General features: G+C 48.2%; 5 protein-coding genes across 5 annotated transcripts; 3 read left to right on the top strand and 2 right to left on the bottom strand.

The window, feature by feature from the left end:
- Positions 1–118: 118 nt before the first annotated feature.
- BT62DRAFT_1071367 (uncharacterized protein) lies at positions 119–1,673 on the top strand (the record flags this gene model as incomplete). The annotated part of the gene is made up of 5 exons (XM_043178746.1): positions 119–202; positions 260–308; positions 358–1,056; positions 1,109–1,225; positions 1,278–1,673. The coding sequence occupies 5 exons, from the start codon at positions 119–121 to the stop codon at positions 1,307–1,309; spliced, it is 981 nt and encodes a 326-aa protein (XP_043045700.1). The 3' UTR covers positions 1,310–1,673.
- Positions 1,464–3,997, bottom strand: BT62DRAFT_926410 (uncharacterized protein). The gene is made up of 5 exons (XM_043185035.1): positions 3,957–3,997; positions 3,548–3,888; positions 3,423–3,498; positions 3,208–3,373; positions 1,464–3,161 (listed from the first exon to the last, which is right to left on the bottom strand). The coding sequence occupies exons 2-5, from the start codon at positions 3,729–3,731 to the stop codon at positions 1,683–1,685; spliced, it is 1,905 nt and encodes a 634-aa protein (XP_043045699.1). The 5' UTR covers positions 3,732–3,888; positions 3,957–3,997; the 3' UTR covers positions 1,464–1,682.
- Positions 3,998–4,030: 33 nt separating this feature from the next.
- On the top strand, positions 4,031–5,387 carry BT62DRAFT_926409 (uncharacterized protein). Its single transcript, XM_043185034.1, has 4 exons — positions 4,031–4,116; positions 4,168–4,199; positions 4,257–4,314; positions 4,364–5,387. The coding sequence occupies exons 1-4, from the start codon at positions 4,077–4,079 to the stop codon at positions 5,320–5,322; spliced, it is 1,089 nt and encodes a 362-aa protein (XP_043045698.1). The 5' UTR covers positions 4,031–4,076; the 3' UTR covers positions 5,323–5,387.
- A 70-nt stretch (positions 5,388–5,457) lies between these two features.
- BT62DRAFT_990489 (uncharacterized protein) lies at positions 5,458–7,149 on the top strand. Its single transcript, XM_043190230.1, has 2 exons — positions 5,458–5,686; positions 5,740–7,149. Exons 1-2 carry the CDS (start codon positions 5,480–5,482, stop codon positions 6,826–6,828), a joined length of 1,296 nt encoding a protein of 431 aa, XP_043045697.1. The 5' UTR covers positions 5,458–5,479; the 3' UTR covers positions 6,829–7,149.
- Positions 7,150–7,812: 663 nt separating this feature from the next.
- On the bottom strand, positions 7,813–13,481 carry BT62DRAFT_960220 (patatin-domain-containing protein). The gene is made up of 25 exons (XM_043188541.1): positions 13,325–13,481; positions 13,173–13,270; positions 12,963–13,116; positions 12,853–12,917; positions 12,783–12,794; positions 12,060–12,726; positions 11,202–12,005; positions 10,976–11,152; positions 10,768–10,926; positions 10,419–10,707; positions 10,345–10,365; positions 9,908–10,277; positions 9,698–9,853; positions 9,601–9,642; positions 9,310–9,552; positions 9,209–9,260; positions 9,008–9,159; positions 8,928–8,957; positions 8,758–8,872; positions 8,636–8,710; positions 8,576–8,589; positions 8,462–8,518; positions 8,285–8,415; positions 8,152–8,227; positions 7,813–8,097 (listed from the first exon to the last, which is right to left on the bottom strand). The coding sequence occupies exons 1-25, from the start codon at positions 13,395–13,397 to the stop codon at positions 7,918–7,920; spliced, it is 4,212 nt and encodes a 1,403-aa protein (XP_043045696.1). The 5' UTR covers positions 13,398–13,481; the 3' UTR covers positions 7,813–7,917.
- Positions 13,482–13,510: the final 29 nt, after the last annotated feature.

The raw sequence follows: 13,510 nt of genomic DNA, 5'->3' as shown, positions 1-13,510 counted from the left end.
AAACTGGAAAATCTCACGGATGGGTGACTGTGACGCTGAAACTAGTCACGTGCCATGGAGAACAGCATAACATCGGGACACTCCACCTTGTTCTATCTCCCCTTCCTTCGCTTCAGCCATGCCTCCACGCGGAAACGAAGGACTAGATTTCACGCCCATTCTCACTCATTATCTTTTTCTCTTCACGTCTGTCTTGTCTATTGTATGTCTTCCTCTTTTTCCTTGATGTATGCACGCTGAGAATTTCTTCCATTTGCAGATTGCATGGTTTGTTGCATTTATCGGACAATGTATAGCAACGGCGCAATGTGAGTTTTCAATCATGTCGTACTTCGGAAAGCTCTCAGTGGGCAATAGTTTCCAATGATGTGGTCAACACTCAATGGTTCGGAATATTCCTCCAGCTTTTTTTGATTGTCGGGGTCCTCTACACCCTAGCCAGCGATTCAATCTCCATGCATCGCTTCCCAATATCTGTCTTCGGTGCCATTGCCATAGTGTACGCAGTTGAGGGCGTGCAAAAAGGGATCTTCTCTTCAGCTGGCTCCTTAAATGCCATGGCAGCTGGCTGGCTCATCCTCGCCATAGTCAACATCCTCTGGGTCCTCTATTTCACCTCTGAAGAAGATTCCCTTGCCTTGCATGTCTTCAACTCCCTAGGCACAGGCGGCCTTACCCCACCATCCCGGCGGCGCCGCACTCGCACCCAGAATTCTGTGCATAACATATCTACAACCAATGGCTATGCGGCCAACTATGGCTCTGGAGGTGGTATCGGCTCCTATGATGTTTATAAGATCGGCAGTGGTGCTGGAAGCGGTAAAGTCAGGAGTCAACATAGTTTCACAGCGCCAACGGAAGGAGAGGGAAAGAGCGTTGGAGGAGGAAGCATAACTGGCGTTACTAGCACTGCTCCCCCAGGTTCCATAGGTGGCATAGACAACAATGGTCCCAATTCGCCCCTCATGGCTGGTGTCGGCGCTAGCAGTTTGAGCGGGCCTCCACTCACCGAGCCCTCAGAAACAGCTGCCATAAAAGCCAAGGCACTCTACGCATGTAAGTTTACAGCACGCTCATGTCTTAATATGCTGAATATCGTTGATTCTAGATACTCAATCTCCTGACGATCCAAATGAACTATCTTTCAACAAAGGCGAAATCCTTGATGTCCTTGATAAACAGGGCAAGTGGTGGCAAGCACGAAGAGCGGATGGCACAACAGGAAGTAAGCCGCCGTTTCCTACCTTGCGTTCTTACTGTTGATATCGCTTTCGCAGTCGCTCCGTCAAACTACCTGCAGGTCATATAACGATTCTATGTCCTTGTCACGCTCTATATGATCTGTCTGTTACGTTACGCCCATACTACATGCATGATCCTATGTAATTTCTCGGAGAACGTTACTATTCAGCGTGCTTCTCTATTCTCCCCCTCTTCTTCCAATGTGTAAAGTATCGTCTTCCCACAATCTGTACCGCCGATCTCGTATCGCTGACTTTTGTGTGCTCTCTACTTTTTGTCTATCTATTGAGATACCATTTTCTCTATCCGTTTCTTCATGGAGACAGCGACGTGTAGCGCTCAGAGCAATGATGGTGGGATCCTTCGTGAGAAAAAATACATCTGTTGTACTGTCGCTCAAATGATACAAGATTCGGCTTTATATGCAATGTATACTGTAATTACCGTCTTCTGCCACCGCCACCAAGTATGACAAGTTTGTTATTCTTCTTCCTCCTGCCTCCTGCACCTCCATTGTTCCTCTGTTCAAGCTCATGCCAAGCAACGTCCAAGTCCCATTCATCCTCATCATCTCTCCGGATATGATCCTGCGCACTGAGATCCCGTGAAGGGCTCGAATGGACAGCAGACGCGAAACTCCGAGAACCCCACGCTCCTGGAAATGCTGGTTCTTGTGGGGGTGATGGTATCTCGTCATGCTCAGGCGGCGCCGGTTCCACGGAGATTGTAGTTGACGAGATAGCTGAAGGACTTGTCCAAGTGGTAAATGAATGTTGCATTCGCCTCTCCCGCTCCCTCTCTTCGGCCCGAGCCCGTGCGCGATCATCTTTTTTACCTTTCTCCTTCCTTCGAGACGTGCGCATTCTCAGCGCACCCTCAAAGTTCTTCAGCCCTTCTGAACCGACGACACTCTTTAGATCAGCTTCGATGAAGACAACGTCGGCACCTTCCGGCATGTGGGCGAGATATTTGCACCGTTTTCGCAAATCATCGTTGACGGAACCCTCAGATAAGGCTTCTATGCGAATATCGATAGTGTCGGGAAATAATGGGTAGCTCTTGAAATGGGAGAGTAGGATCCTAATATCTAGGGGATGAAGGAATAATGGGAATCCAGAAGCAGCCTGATAGTAGTAATACGTCGATGTTGAAGGTGGTGGTGGATTCACATTGCGACGTTGCTTAGGGGCGGCCTTGGGCTTCGGGGTGTCCGGGACTGGTGTAGAAGGGAAGCTGTTCGGCCCCAGTGCCAGCAGCTCTTGTGGGATATCTGAGTCACGCGGTGTATTCGCCTGCTCAGCTTGGCGACGCAAATGAAGGTCACGTCGCTCTTCCAGCTCACGTAGTCCAGCGCGCGCTTTATCTATCTGCTCCAGAAGGACGGGGTTGTCCATAGCCATCACTCTTGCGATCTGATTCTTCACCTTTAGCTCGGCTCTGTCAATGAAAGATACACCCAGGTTATCGTTCATCCCCGCTAGTGTCCGCCGCTCCATTGCCAGCTCATTTAAATCTCGGGTCAGATCTGAGACGAGATAGTCTGGAGTCGCAAGCATGAACTTGGAGTAATTGAAGACATCTGGCAGGAAATGGAAGGGAGCTTGGTGTGGAGGAATAAGTTCCGACGGCCAGGTAGATGAACGGGGCAACGTCAGAGTTGTGATCTGAGGCCTCTGCATTAGCCGGAGTCGCATCGTCAAGCCAGCGAGCGGTGCTTCAAATGAATTGTCAAGGATGGAAGAGGAGGAGGCGGACGACGATGCTCCGCCGTTATCTTCTGCAGGCTCGAAGGTCGGCCCATCAAACCACTTGACACTCTTCAGTTGCTTGTCATTGACGGAATCAAAGCAAATGGGGCACCGCGCCCACTTGTTATCAGATGTACTAAGATAGTGAAGAATGCAAGGATAACAGAAGACCTATCTTGTTGTCAGCAACGCTCATAATAATGGAAAAGTGGCGTACATGGCCGCATTTCGTCATGCGTGAAGCAGTCGGTGGAGATAGGCATATAGGACACGTCCTATGCCCTTCGCCACCTCGATCAGAGTCTCCACCGCCAGATGTAGCAGCTGCAAGCGGAGATGATCGAGGAATGATAACCTGTACGATATCATTCCACTGGAAGAAACTAAGGCGACATTAGGGCACTGCATGATAGCTGCAAGGACTGAACTGACATGTCTGGATCAGCAAAGTGAACCGTATAATCTCCCATAGGATTCATCACGAAACGATACTGAGCATTAACGAATCCTAGGATAGGATCTAGTCATCTGCGGGCAAATGGAGCTGGTGCACGTACGTTCCTTGTTCCAGACGCCGTGGTGAGTTCCGCCAGTCCTTCTGCTTCTCCTGGGTACACTCGATGGAGTTTGGGACTGTCTCGGAGGGAGAGTGAAGTTGAGGAGGTGATTCAGATTGACCTGGGAAGCCATCTTAGGAGCTCGCTTGGGAGTTGTGGCCTGGGCTGCAGAGAGGCTGGTCATGGGGAATACCTGTGTCGGTGTCGCTGTTCGTCGCTGTTGTCGTCGGTGGGCGTCGGTGGTTGCAGGCTCCCTGCAATGGGAGTTGGCCACCAAGAGGTTCCATCGACAGTCATGACTCTATATGGACCAATAGCCACGTGCGCGTCGGCTCCGTCATCTGTAAGTTTTACTCAGTTTCTTCTCAGTGGATTCCGAATACAAATCTCTTTCTAGAGCGATCCGTACGAATTTCTGTAGTATTCTGAGATCCAGCAAGCTATTGCTCACTGTGAGATATTTAGTTGAAACATGGGCAGTCCCGACGCGTGACAAACAACAACAAATTTATTCCCGCTTTCAACCACGATGGCAAAGAGCAAGAATGTCAATCCCGCTGACGCTTACCGTAAGCGTAATTTTGAGTATTTTGTAATGTTATTGGTATCATATTTTATAGGCAAGGCTCAACGCAAAAAAGAGCTCAGAAAGGCTGGTCAAATAGTCCTGCTCTAGTCTTCAGTCAACTAAACAGTGTGCATGCAGTAGAACAAGGCCGATCGAACCAAGAAGCGCGATTTTGCTTTGGTCAAGAAAGATACATTTGGTCAGCATCTTTGTTTCCCGTCTAACAGCACAGTTGACGCCTCAGCCAGATCTTGAGGATGAAATAACTAACTTGGAGGCTCTCCCGACTCCTTCCTCGGCGGAAAAGACTCGGCTAACGGAAGCCAAAGCTGAACTAGAGAAGATTAATCAGAAAAAAGAAGAATACGTCAAGGAGCACCCCGAACACCGTCGATTGGTCTACCGACCTCGGAAACAACAGTCAGTTGTTATGCCTGAGGGCCCACCCCCCAAACCAGAGGATGCAGTTGATAGTGATGATGATATACCCATGCCAAAAGGACCACCGCCAGGTCAAAAATTGGTCGAAGAAGGTACATCTGATCAAGTTCCCGTCAACCCGCCACTCCCGCCAATGCCGCCGCCACCAATGTTACTGAATAATTTTGGGCCTCCTTTGCCCTTCCCTCCTTTTCCTCCTACAGGGTTCCCAGGTTATATGGTTCCTCCAGTCGTACCTCCACCGCCGAGTAACTTTGCGCTGCCTCCGCCACCCCCAGGTTTCTTTCCTCGTCGACAGCAGTCTACTACGGCCTTGCAGGATCCGCTGTCATCTATTCCACATCAGACATTCCAAGACCATCGCGCTCAGGTTTTAGCGCCTCCGCATCCATCCCTGCCCCAAAAACCTCGGCCGGAAGGCTCTTCATTTGTGATAGTGTCGGCCGAGCCTCAATTGCGTGATTTGAAGAAGGAAGCTACATCGTTTGTACCCACATCACTAAAACGCAAAAAGGCTGCCGGTGCGTCGGCATCTAGGAGAATTAACGCTGCGCCTGGTGTTGGTGACGTTGTTGAAGGGGAGATTTCAGCACGGCCTGACTTGCTCAGCGCTTTAAAGGGTCAGTTTGGGCCCGCTCCAACGGATCCTAATCCTAATCCTAATCCGCCTGCGGCATCATCCAGCAAAGAAAAGAGCACCGCGACAAAGACGAAGGACGACTACGAGAAATTTGTTGAAGAGATGGGGGATATCTTGGGACCATAGTAGAGATGTATTGTATTGAATCTGTACGTCGGTAGCGATGAATTGGAGCCATGTGAAGTTCGGACACAATTCGGTCACAGCAAGGCCGGACCGGCTTTGGCTCGGCTGACCCAGAGCGTATAAAGCACCAGTACGATCAGGATTACTCGAACCCCTCATGAGTACAACGTCCACCATCTTACTTATCCCCCGGCCCTTCGCCAGGCTTGCCGGCGCCTTTACCCTTGTCCCATTACTTCCAAGCCCAAAGCCGAAAAAAGTTCTCCCAGCAGAGATATGGGCCGAAGTCTTCAGATGTGTATTGGAACAGGAAGACGGCGCAGCCCTACTCTGGACACTCGTCAAAACGAGTAGAGGCTTTATGGTCAGTTTCTCACACTGAAGCTTGGCGTAATTTCTCACCCGTGTTATTTTTAGGAGTCTGCACTTCCTCTCGCATATCAGCGCATCGAGATATCCACTGTCTCCAAGCTAGAAAAATTTTACACTACACTGTATTCTGCAGACCAGAAATGGGACAACATTCGTAGGATTCCTTACTCTGCACCTGGACGATGGGTCCAGGTACTTGATCTTTCCAACTTGACGTTTACAGGGCATGCACAGGCGTTGCTTCTGGACTCATTGCTCACTCAGTTATTCCCCTTGACACCGTTTTTATCCCACTTTTCTATCAACCCTGCGTTTACGCTCAGTCGCCGTGCATTGATGGCTCTGGGAGACAGGGAAGGCGCTATCAACATCAAGTCGCTGGAAGGAATAAGTCATGTTCCTGGCGCGTCTCTGGCTGGATCTCTGACCGAAGAGGAACCCATTACTTGGCTGCTTCGAAATTGCCCCACACTGCAGGAGCTCGAGGTCGTCGGTGGAGGCCTTGACCCTTCGGAATCAGAATGGTCATTCGAGGCCACGGAGTTATCCGTTTTGCAGTCATTCAAGCCCTTATCATTACCTAACCTTCGCATTTTGACATTGCTATCAATTCATTCAGCTTCTCTTCTGCACACCTTACTTCTCTCGCCACTCCCTGCTCTGTCCAAGGTAACCATTACACCGTACGATGATATCCCGTACCCAGCTTCCCTGGCGTCGCAGTTCATTACAACCCATGGACTCAATCTTCGTTCGCTGTTGTTATTCACACCAAAGTCGTGGCCTACAAGACTACGCCCTTCTCCCCGGACATTGTTGCTGACATGTCCGAAACTACGGCATCTATCACTGGAACATCCCCTGCCGTCCCTTCTTACCACAGAGCCTCATCAGCTGCAGTATTTATCTATACCGCGTCCAAGTAGTCCTTCATGGGAACTACTTTTTCCTCTTCTTCAGCAGCTACCTAATCTATGTGCTGTGAGGATCAGGGATGTTCGATGGCTTCGGAAAGGAATGAATGCTCGGGCGCAGGAGGCAGGGGTGCAAGGTGAAATGAGGGAATGGAGACGAAGATTGGCGCGAAGAGGTGTTAAGTTATTGGATTCTGACTGGAAGGACATCGAGGTATAATTGTTATACCATGAGATCTTATATTTCTGACTTACTTATCTACACCCTACTCATTGTATTTGTGTCAACCTAACTAATATATTTTGCTCTGTAGCGTTAAAATCTCATGTATATTTATTAATCACTGTGAAGCTCCCAATCTAATACATGAAGACACCCTTCACCTCCAGATAGTCGGGAATTGTCTTCCTCATAATGAACCCGTTCTTCTCAAACACTCTAACGCTGCCTTGGTTGCCTTCAAAAGTGGTGCCAATCATACGACGGACTCTCATCCTTGGTATTGCCCAGTTCTCTAGGAGCGTTGCGTATACATCTGTCATTATACCTTTTCCGTGATGACTGGAGGAAAGGTAGTCTAGACATAGTAATTAATTAATTTAGTATACAGCTATTGAAATGAAGCAAAAAGGACGTACTTCCTATAGTCCAAACAATGTTGGGGTCCCCCAGCAGGTCTCGAGAGGTTCTCTTCCAGTAAACGGTGCTTTTCTCCTTGGCTGATTTTCGAGCAACATCTTAAATTCATCCATCATTAGATGCCCACATCTCCGATGAATACATCCGTCCCATCGTGCTTAACCTCGCGTATGTATCTCACAGGACAATCATCAACGATTCAGGGTGATCTTTCGTCTCTTGCAAAATGTAATTCGTCGAGTATCTTATCGGATAATGATTTGATGTGGGCAAGCCAGGCGTCGGCGTGTTCTTGATGAGAAACAGTTAGTCTAAGACGTGCAAACTGCGCACCTTGAAGATAGGGATACGGAGTACCTTTGAGCCACTGGCAAACATGCTCATCATTTGATGCTTCCATCAGCGCAGACGAGTCCGTCAGACGCGGAGGCGTCGGTATTATGTTCGAGTGAGCTTTGAGGTCAAGAAAGGGTTTTCCATGAGAGTTAACCTCTAAGGGATACAACTGGCGGTTCTCCGTGCTGATCGTTGGTAATGAAACGTCTCTATAGACTTCTTCCGCTTCGAGTCACTTTACTTTTATATGACTCAAAAATGATGGGCTTGAAACGGCTAAGTAAACTGAAGCACAGGTGATTATACAAATGATGTCTAGTATGTAAAATATCATCATATCGAATTTCGGCGCGCACTTTGTCCCTTCCTCTTAGAATTGGATACACTATCCTTACCATCAATCAGCGCAGACAGCAATCGACCTTCTTCATCCAGCTTCTGCAGGGCTTTCATAGCTGCGTGATAACCTAATTTCTGGATCTCTTCAAATTTTCCAAATTGCAAGGTTCCATACTATAAGACTAATCGTTAACGACGACGGATCAGTCATGCAACGGGCGGACAAACCTCATGTACGGGCATGGCAATATAAAAGCACCCAGGCGCAACTTTGGCATCTTCCAACGTCTTCACGCTCGAGACACTGAGCAAACACAATTGGCGTCAGGGAAGATCAAAAAGAGGCACCAAGTAATCTCACTAGGCAAGACGGCTCTGGATTTCAGTAATCGCAGGGACATTTCTGGCATTGGAAAACGGGTTCCATCGGTTAAGTAGTAGCCACCATCCAGATACGTGGTCGCCGAAGTTTCGGGGTGAATTATCATCAAGCTGTTGAAATCATGAGTGTTTTTGCAGAAATTCAGTGACCACTCACAGATCCTACATCGCAGGCAAAAACCACATTAGTTCCCATCGAGAACATGGCGGATACCTTGATCCCAAAGTCAGCCTCCAGTGCACTAACATTCGAGTGTTATGTCGCCCGTACCGGTAAATTATCAACTATAGATTTCTTAGCAAGATCTCTTGCAGGAAATGGATTGCTTACTGTAACCGCCATCGACATGCATGTGCCCATTGTCACAAAGAGGGGGAAGTAGGCCGACCAAGGTCATGGAAGCACCTGAGGAAGATCAACATCGGAGAGCAGAGAATTGGCAGACAACATACGGATAAATCTCCATGCATAGCCTGTCTCATGGATTTCCATTTCCGACGTATTTATATTCGTTGTGTTGCAGAAAAATGGTAGCCACATGTCCTCAATATGAAGGTCGTAGAAAGCCTGCGAAGGAACAAACTTAGAAGACTTTGTACCACGCGACGACATGCCAATCTACCTTGTACAAAGACCGATTGAATTCATGGCCCTGTGAGTACGGCATCAATATACATAAAATGACACAGCGGAGGGTTTTACTGTTGTATATGCCACAATGGGGTAGGTCACATCGGATAACATCCTCCAGATGTTTCCCATGCGACTGCTGAACTGTTTGGCGCGCCCAGCACTGTATAAGATATCGCCCTCTCGTGCGTATAAACCACCAATGAGAGCGCCGATGCTGGTCCCTGAATGCGGCGTCAGACCCTCAATCCCTGGTTTCAAGGTTTATCGTACCTCCGACATGGTCAATGGGTATTCCGTACTCCTCAAGTGCCCGTATCAACCCCTGGAGTGTCTGTCAGAAATCGCAAGTCCAAGGAAAAAATTTAAGCTACCAGATGTGCGATACCACGAGCCCCACCACCACCCAATATTAATCCAATAGACCTTCCACATATTCTGCGGGCAAGTCGAGAGAAGTCATTTACTCTGGTGGACCGCTGCGGCCGGGGATCAACATGTCCACCGCGATACTTTTGGATCTCACTCTGAACTTTATCCTTTAAATTCTTTAATGCAGTTACTGCATCCGGTCCTTTTGAAACGAAGGTGACTTTGGGAATCGGAAGCACTAGGCCCTGAGGAGACATCAGCTATCATTATTCCCTCCATGTGCGATTACGTACCGGAAGCTCCACATGTATATGCTGATGGACCCACGGCCGGTTCTGTTTTTCAGCAGTTAGTGGGCAGGTGTCATTGTGCTTTGGGGATCGAACTTACCTTCAGCCACTCTCTCGTAGATCCCGGCATGACAGATCGGTCAGGATGCAAGAGAACGAGCTCTTTGCGAGCGGTCGTTTTCATCGATAGCAACAACCGTTCATATTCGCCTATGGAAGGATCTTCTCCCATACCAACGACCATTATACAGTCAGCCTACATGCAATAAAAGCGTTCAGGGGAACCAAGAAGAAAACCTAAAAGGCTCACCTGTCTAATGCAGGTTTGAGTCCAGGGACTATTTACGGGTGAATCAGCAACGTAGAGAACTGTTCTATATCTTTGTTCTTGGTCAGCTAGCCATCCAGCTGCCTTAAGTTTGCCCATCCTAGTAAACGCATGTCGTCCCAGTTGATTGGATATCGAAGCTTGATTGAGATAAGATGTACTGGCGCCTATACCCTCCAATGCAGTCTGGAGCTTTCTCGAAAAAGCATCAATGGGAACACTACGTGACACAGGAAGAACTGCCACAGTTTTGAGATTATTGTTGTATCCCGGCTCTGATAGCAGACTTCTTGACTTGGTAGATTTCGAGTCTAATTCCACCCTGACTCGCGTTGCAATCATTCGCAATATCCTGTGGGAAACGGAAATAGAAAAGACAATTGAGGCACACGGAGAAAATTGCAGGTTCATAGACGTACTGAGCTGTGATCTGGGGGTTCCTGATAACCCGTAAATGAGCTAGGGAGCCTAGAAAATATGTCTGGGTTCGTACCGAGCAGATATCGCGTTGAACAGCGTTTGTGGCATTCGAATCAGTTCAGTGTCTCGTATAGCGTGTAAAGTGTTGCGGCGAAGTGAGCTTGTGATGACATCAACCTCTCCCACCGTATCCCCTTGACCGTACTCTCCAACGATTGATACGCTCCCGTCTTCGGATTCAGAAATAGCCCGCAAGCGACCATTGATAACAATGTAGAAGCTGTCGCTGATATCCTGAGGTCGCCAAAGTACCTGGCCAGCATTCACTTGCATCCAATCCAAAGACGCGTCAATATGAAGCACTACGACACATGGTCAGCCATCGTACAGTATAAATATGAATGAAAAGCTCTGTGGCATACCAAGAGGTGACAAAAGGCTAATCAAACGTTTGGCAAGAGTGAGCAGAACAATCGGGCGCTTTTCAAGCAGGCGTTCGAGGGCGTGCGAGGGTAGAAAACCTACATACGTATCGGTCTTCGCCTTGATGTCAACATAAGAGGCGGTGTTACAGAGGGAAGCTTATAAAATAATGAAAACCTATGTGTTGTTCATGTTATATAAACTCACCGAGATAGCCAGCGATACCGCCTGGTTTGACCGTAAATAAGAGTTTCTGTTCCGGCCGTTTTGGCCTAGGGCCGGATGTCCGAGTTTCTTCAGTATTCGGCCTTTGCTCGGTAAAAGGTTGGAGATCGTCGGTAGGTAAAAGGATATCCAAAAATCCTTCAATAACATAAAATAATCCTGTAGCATCATAAATGTCCATACCGGGACAGGGAACAAACATGGTTACCAGTGTTAACTTCTCCTGCCTTAGCTAGAGTCGTGCCAGCAGCGAAAAACAGCATCTCTACTTCATTATCAAGACCACTCATGTAGCCATCAATTGTTTGGCTGGATGGTGCCCCTCCCGTGACACTAGATGCATCATCACCTATGTCTAGAAGCGATAGAGAACTGAAAGATGGAGTAAATAACCCTGAGGAACGCCGACCGTCAGATGGGGAGATTGCGGGAGAGGCCTCAACGGATTCGGTACCACTCAGAGGAGGCTGAAGTAAACCGATTGACTTCGCTATGCAGGACATTACTTCCTCTCGCAAATCAAATTCGTCACCAGATAGATTAGCAATTCTACGACTTTCCAGAGGCTTGACACCTCTCGGTACGCTGATAGAACCACTAATCGGTCTGTAGAAGTCACCAGCGTGAGTTGTAGAACTGAGCAGATCCCCAGCTTGAACGCTATTCCGTCCATGCGCTTTGAAGGTCTGTGATGTAGAAGATACGAGCCGAGTAGGACGGGGTGGATCGTTCAATTGTACTTTTGACGATCTTGGAGATTCCGAAAGAGTCTTCCCAGATATACTATTAGTGGATTCTGAGGCATTGAGATAATCGGTGTCGCCGTCAGTATTGCTGGTGCCATCAAACCGTTGTCGAAGATATTGTAAACCGCCGCCTTCATAGAACGACGGAGGCAACGGGTGGCAGGCGATATCGTTGATGGCTTTCTCAGTACGCAGAACCTCGCTGGTCAGGCCGAGGTATTTGTGGGCAGCGCTGAATGTGACCCGAGAGAATCGTGTTAAAATGACTGAGTTGTCTGTGTCAGTGAGATAATCCTGGAGATACGAAAATCGTGAGCCACCTTGAACGATATGACCGGTAGCCTTTGGATACTTCTTGGTTAAACGACGGAACGCTTCAGCCGGTATAACAGCGAGAGTGCTATCCTCACTTGCACGAGCAACCACCCCCTCATGTATCCGAGTATGTTGGGTGTGGGAGTTGTTGGACCTTGGTAGCGATGCGGTGGTTTCATCATCGTCAGGAATAGGCGACATAGGCCTTGTATATTCTGGATGGTTTGATGGCACATCTTCGAGAGGATGAACGGTCGATGCCGTGGAAGAGCTTGACGAACGCCGTATATGTGTGTTCTGTCCCAAATCGAAACGAGAGACATCTGTGTTTTCGCGCTTTGACTTCCGGGGAACGGAAAAGGCGTTGGGGATGCTGGGACCTTCATCATGATCATTCTGCCAGCTCATCTTGACGTCTTCCGTAAAAAGGCTGAGGATAGTAAATAAACTAGAGAGGGTGCCTCCGCTTCCCACTTCATTGAGCAACTGATATCCGTTCATGTCTTCATGGTCCCATAACCCTTGTTGACCTTGATCAGGTCTATCTGTCTGTGCGAAAACTTGAACCATGCCATCCACGACACAGTAGAAGCTCTTGTCTTGTTCGAGTGACATACTATCTCCCGCTATTAAACGTCGAGTCTGAAGATGCCGAGCCAGCTCATGGAAAACCTGGAAGTATTGTATCAACAGATACGCCGAGCCGCAAGGTATAAAGACAAACGCACGGGCTTTTCGAGCTGTGAGAAAGTTGGTTATGAAAAGATGAATGACTTGCTCATGAATCGAATCACTCACAAAACCAAAGACGCGTACAGCTTGTAAGAAATCGTCGAGATAGTTATGGAATGTAGGAGCCGGGTCTTAAGGATGTAAAAACAAAATATCCGAACCAGCTTGTCACACACCTGTGTTCACATCAGGATGCAGCTCCGTCGCGTCTGGCTTTACCAATGGAGGTTCTTTGAGCTGAGTATAATCATTGAGATATCGGAATCGGATCCAATAGTTCAGCACCACAGTAGAAAGTGAGAACATGATCGCAAACGACCAAAAGTTGAGCTACAAGACAAGACGGTCAGTTGCTGAATAGGCACGCATAATCAGTTGCGACGGACCGTCAGTGTCATAGAATAGGATAGAACGGCATATATAAGGCGTGGCACTGTTATTGTCGAGAACGCTACCAGAGCCTTCACCCAAGACAAAAGCCATACTGTTGGAATTCATGAACGTTCCCCGTCGCATGTGTGTTATGATGCACACTCACGTATTACCCAGAAGCATGCTGACACCAAGGACACCAATGGATGGGGGTCGGCCTGCTCAGCTACTGATTCCATCCTATGTTCTGTCGTCGAAAGAGATCGTTATCGAGGGCAGTACTTGACCCATGCACGTTCCGAGGTGTCTGGGCGAAGAGAGAGACCAAAAGAGGAAGCTACGTCATCGATGT

Source organism: Guyanagaster necrorhizus (genome assembly GCF_019112545.1).
Source record: "Guyanagaster necrorhizus MCA 3950 unplaced genomic scaffold BT62scaffold_2, whole genome shotgun sequence".
Classification (NCBI taxonomy): domain Eukaryota; kingdom Fungi; phylum Basidiomycota; class Agaricomycetes; order Agaricales; family Physalacriaceae; genus Guyanagaster; species Guyanagaster necrorhizus.
Note: the sequence above shows the minus strand (reverse complement) of the source record. Positions and strands in the feature narration are given on the sequence as shown.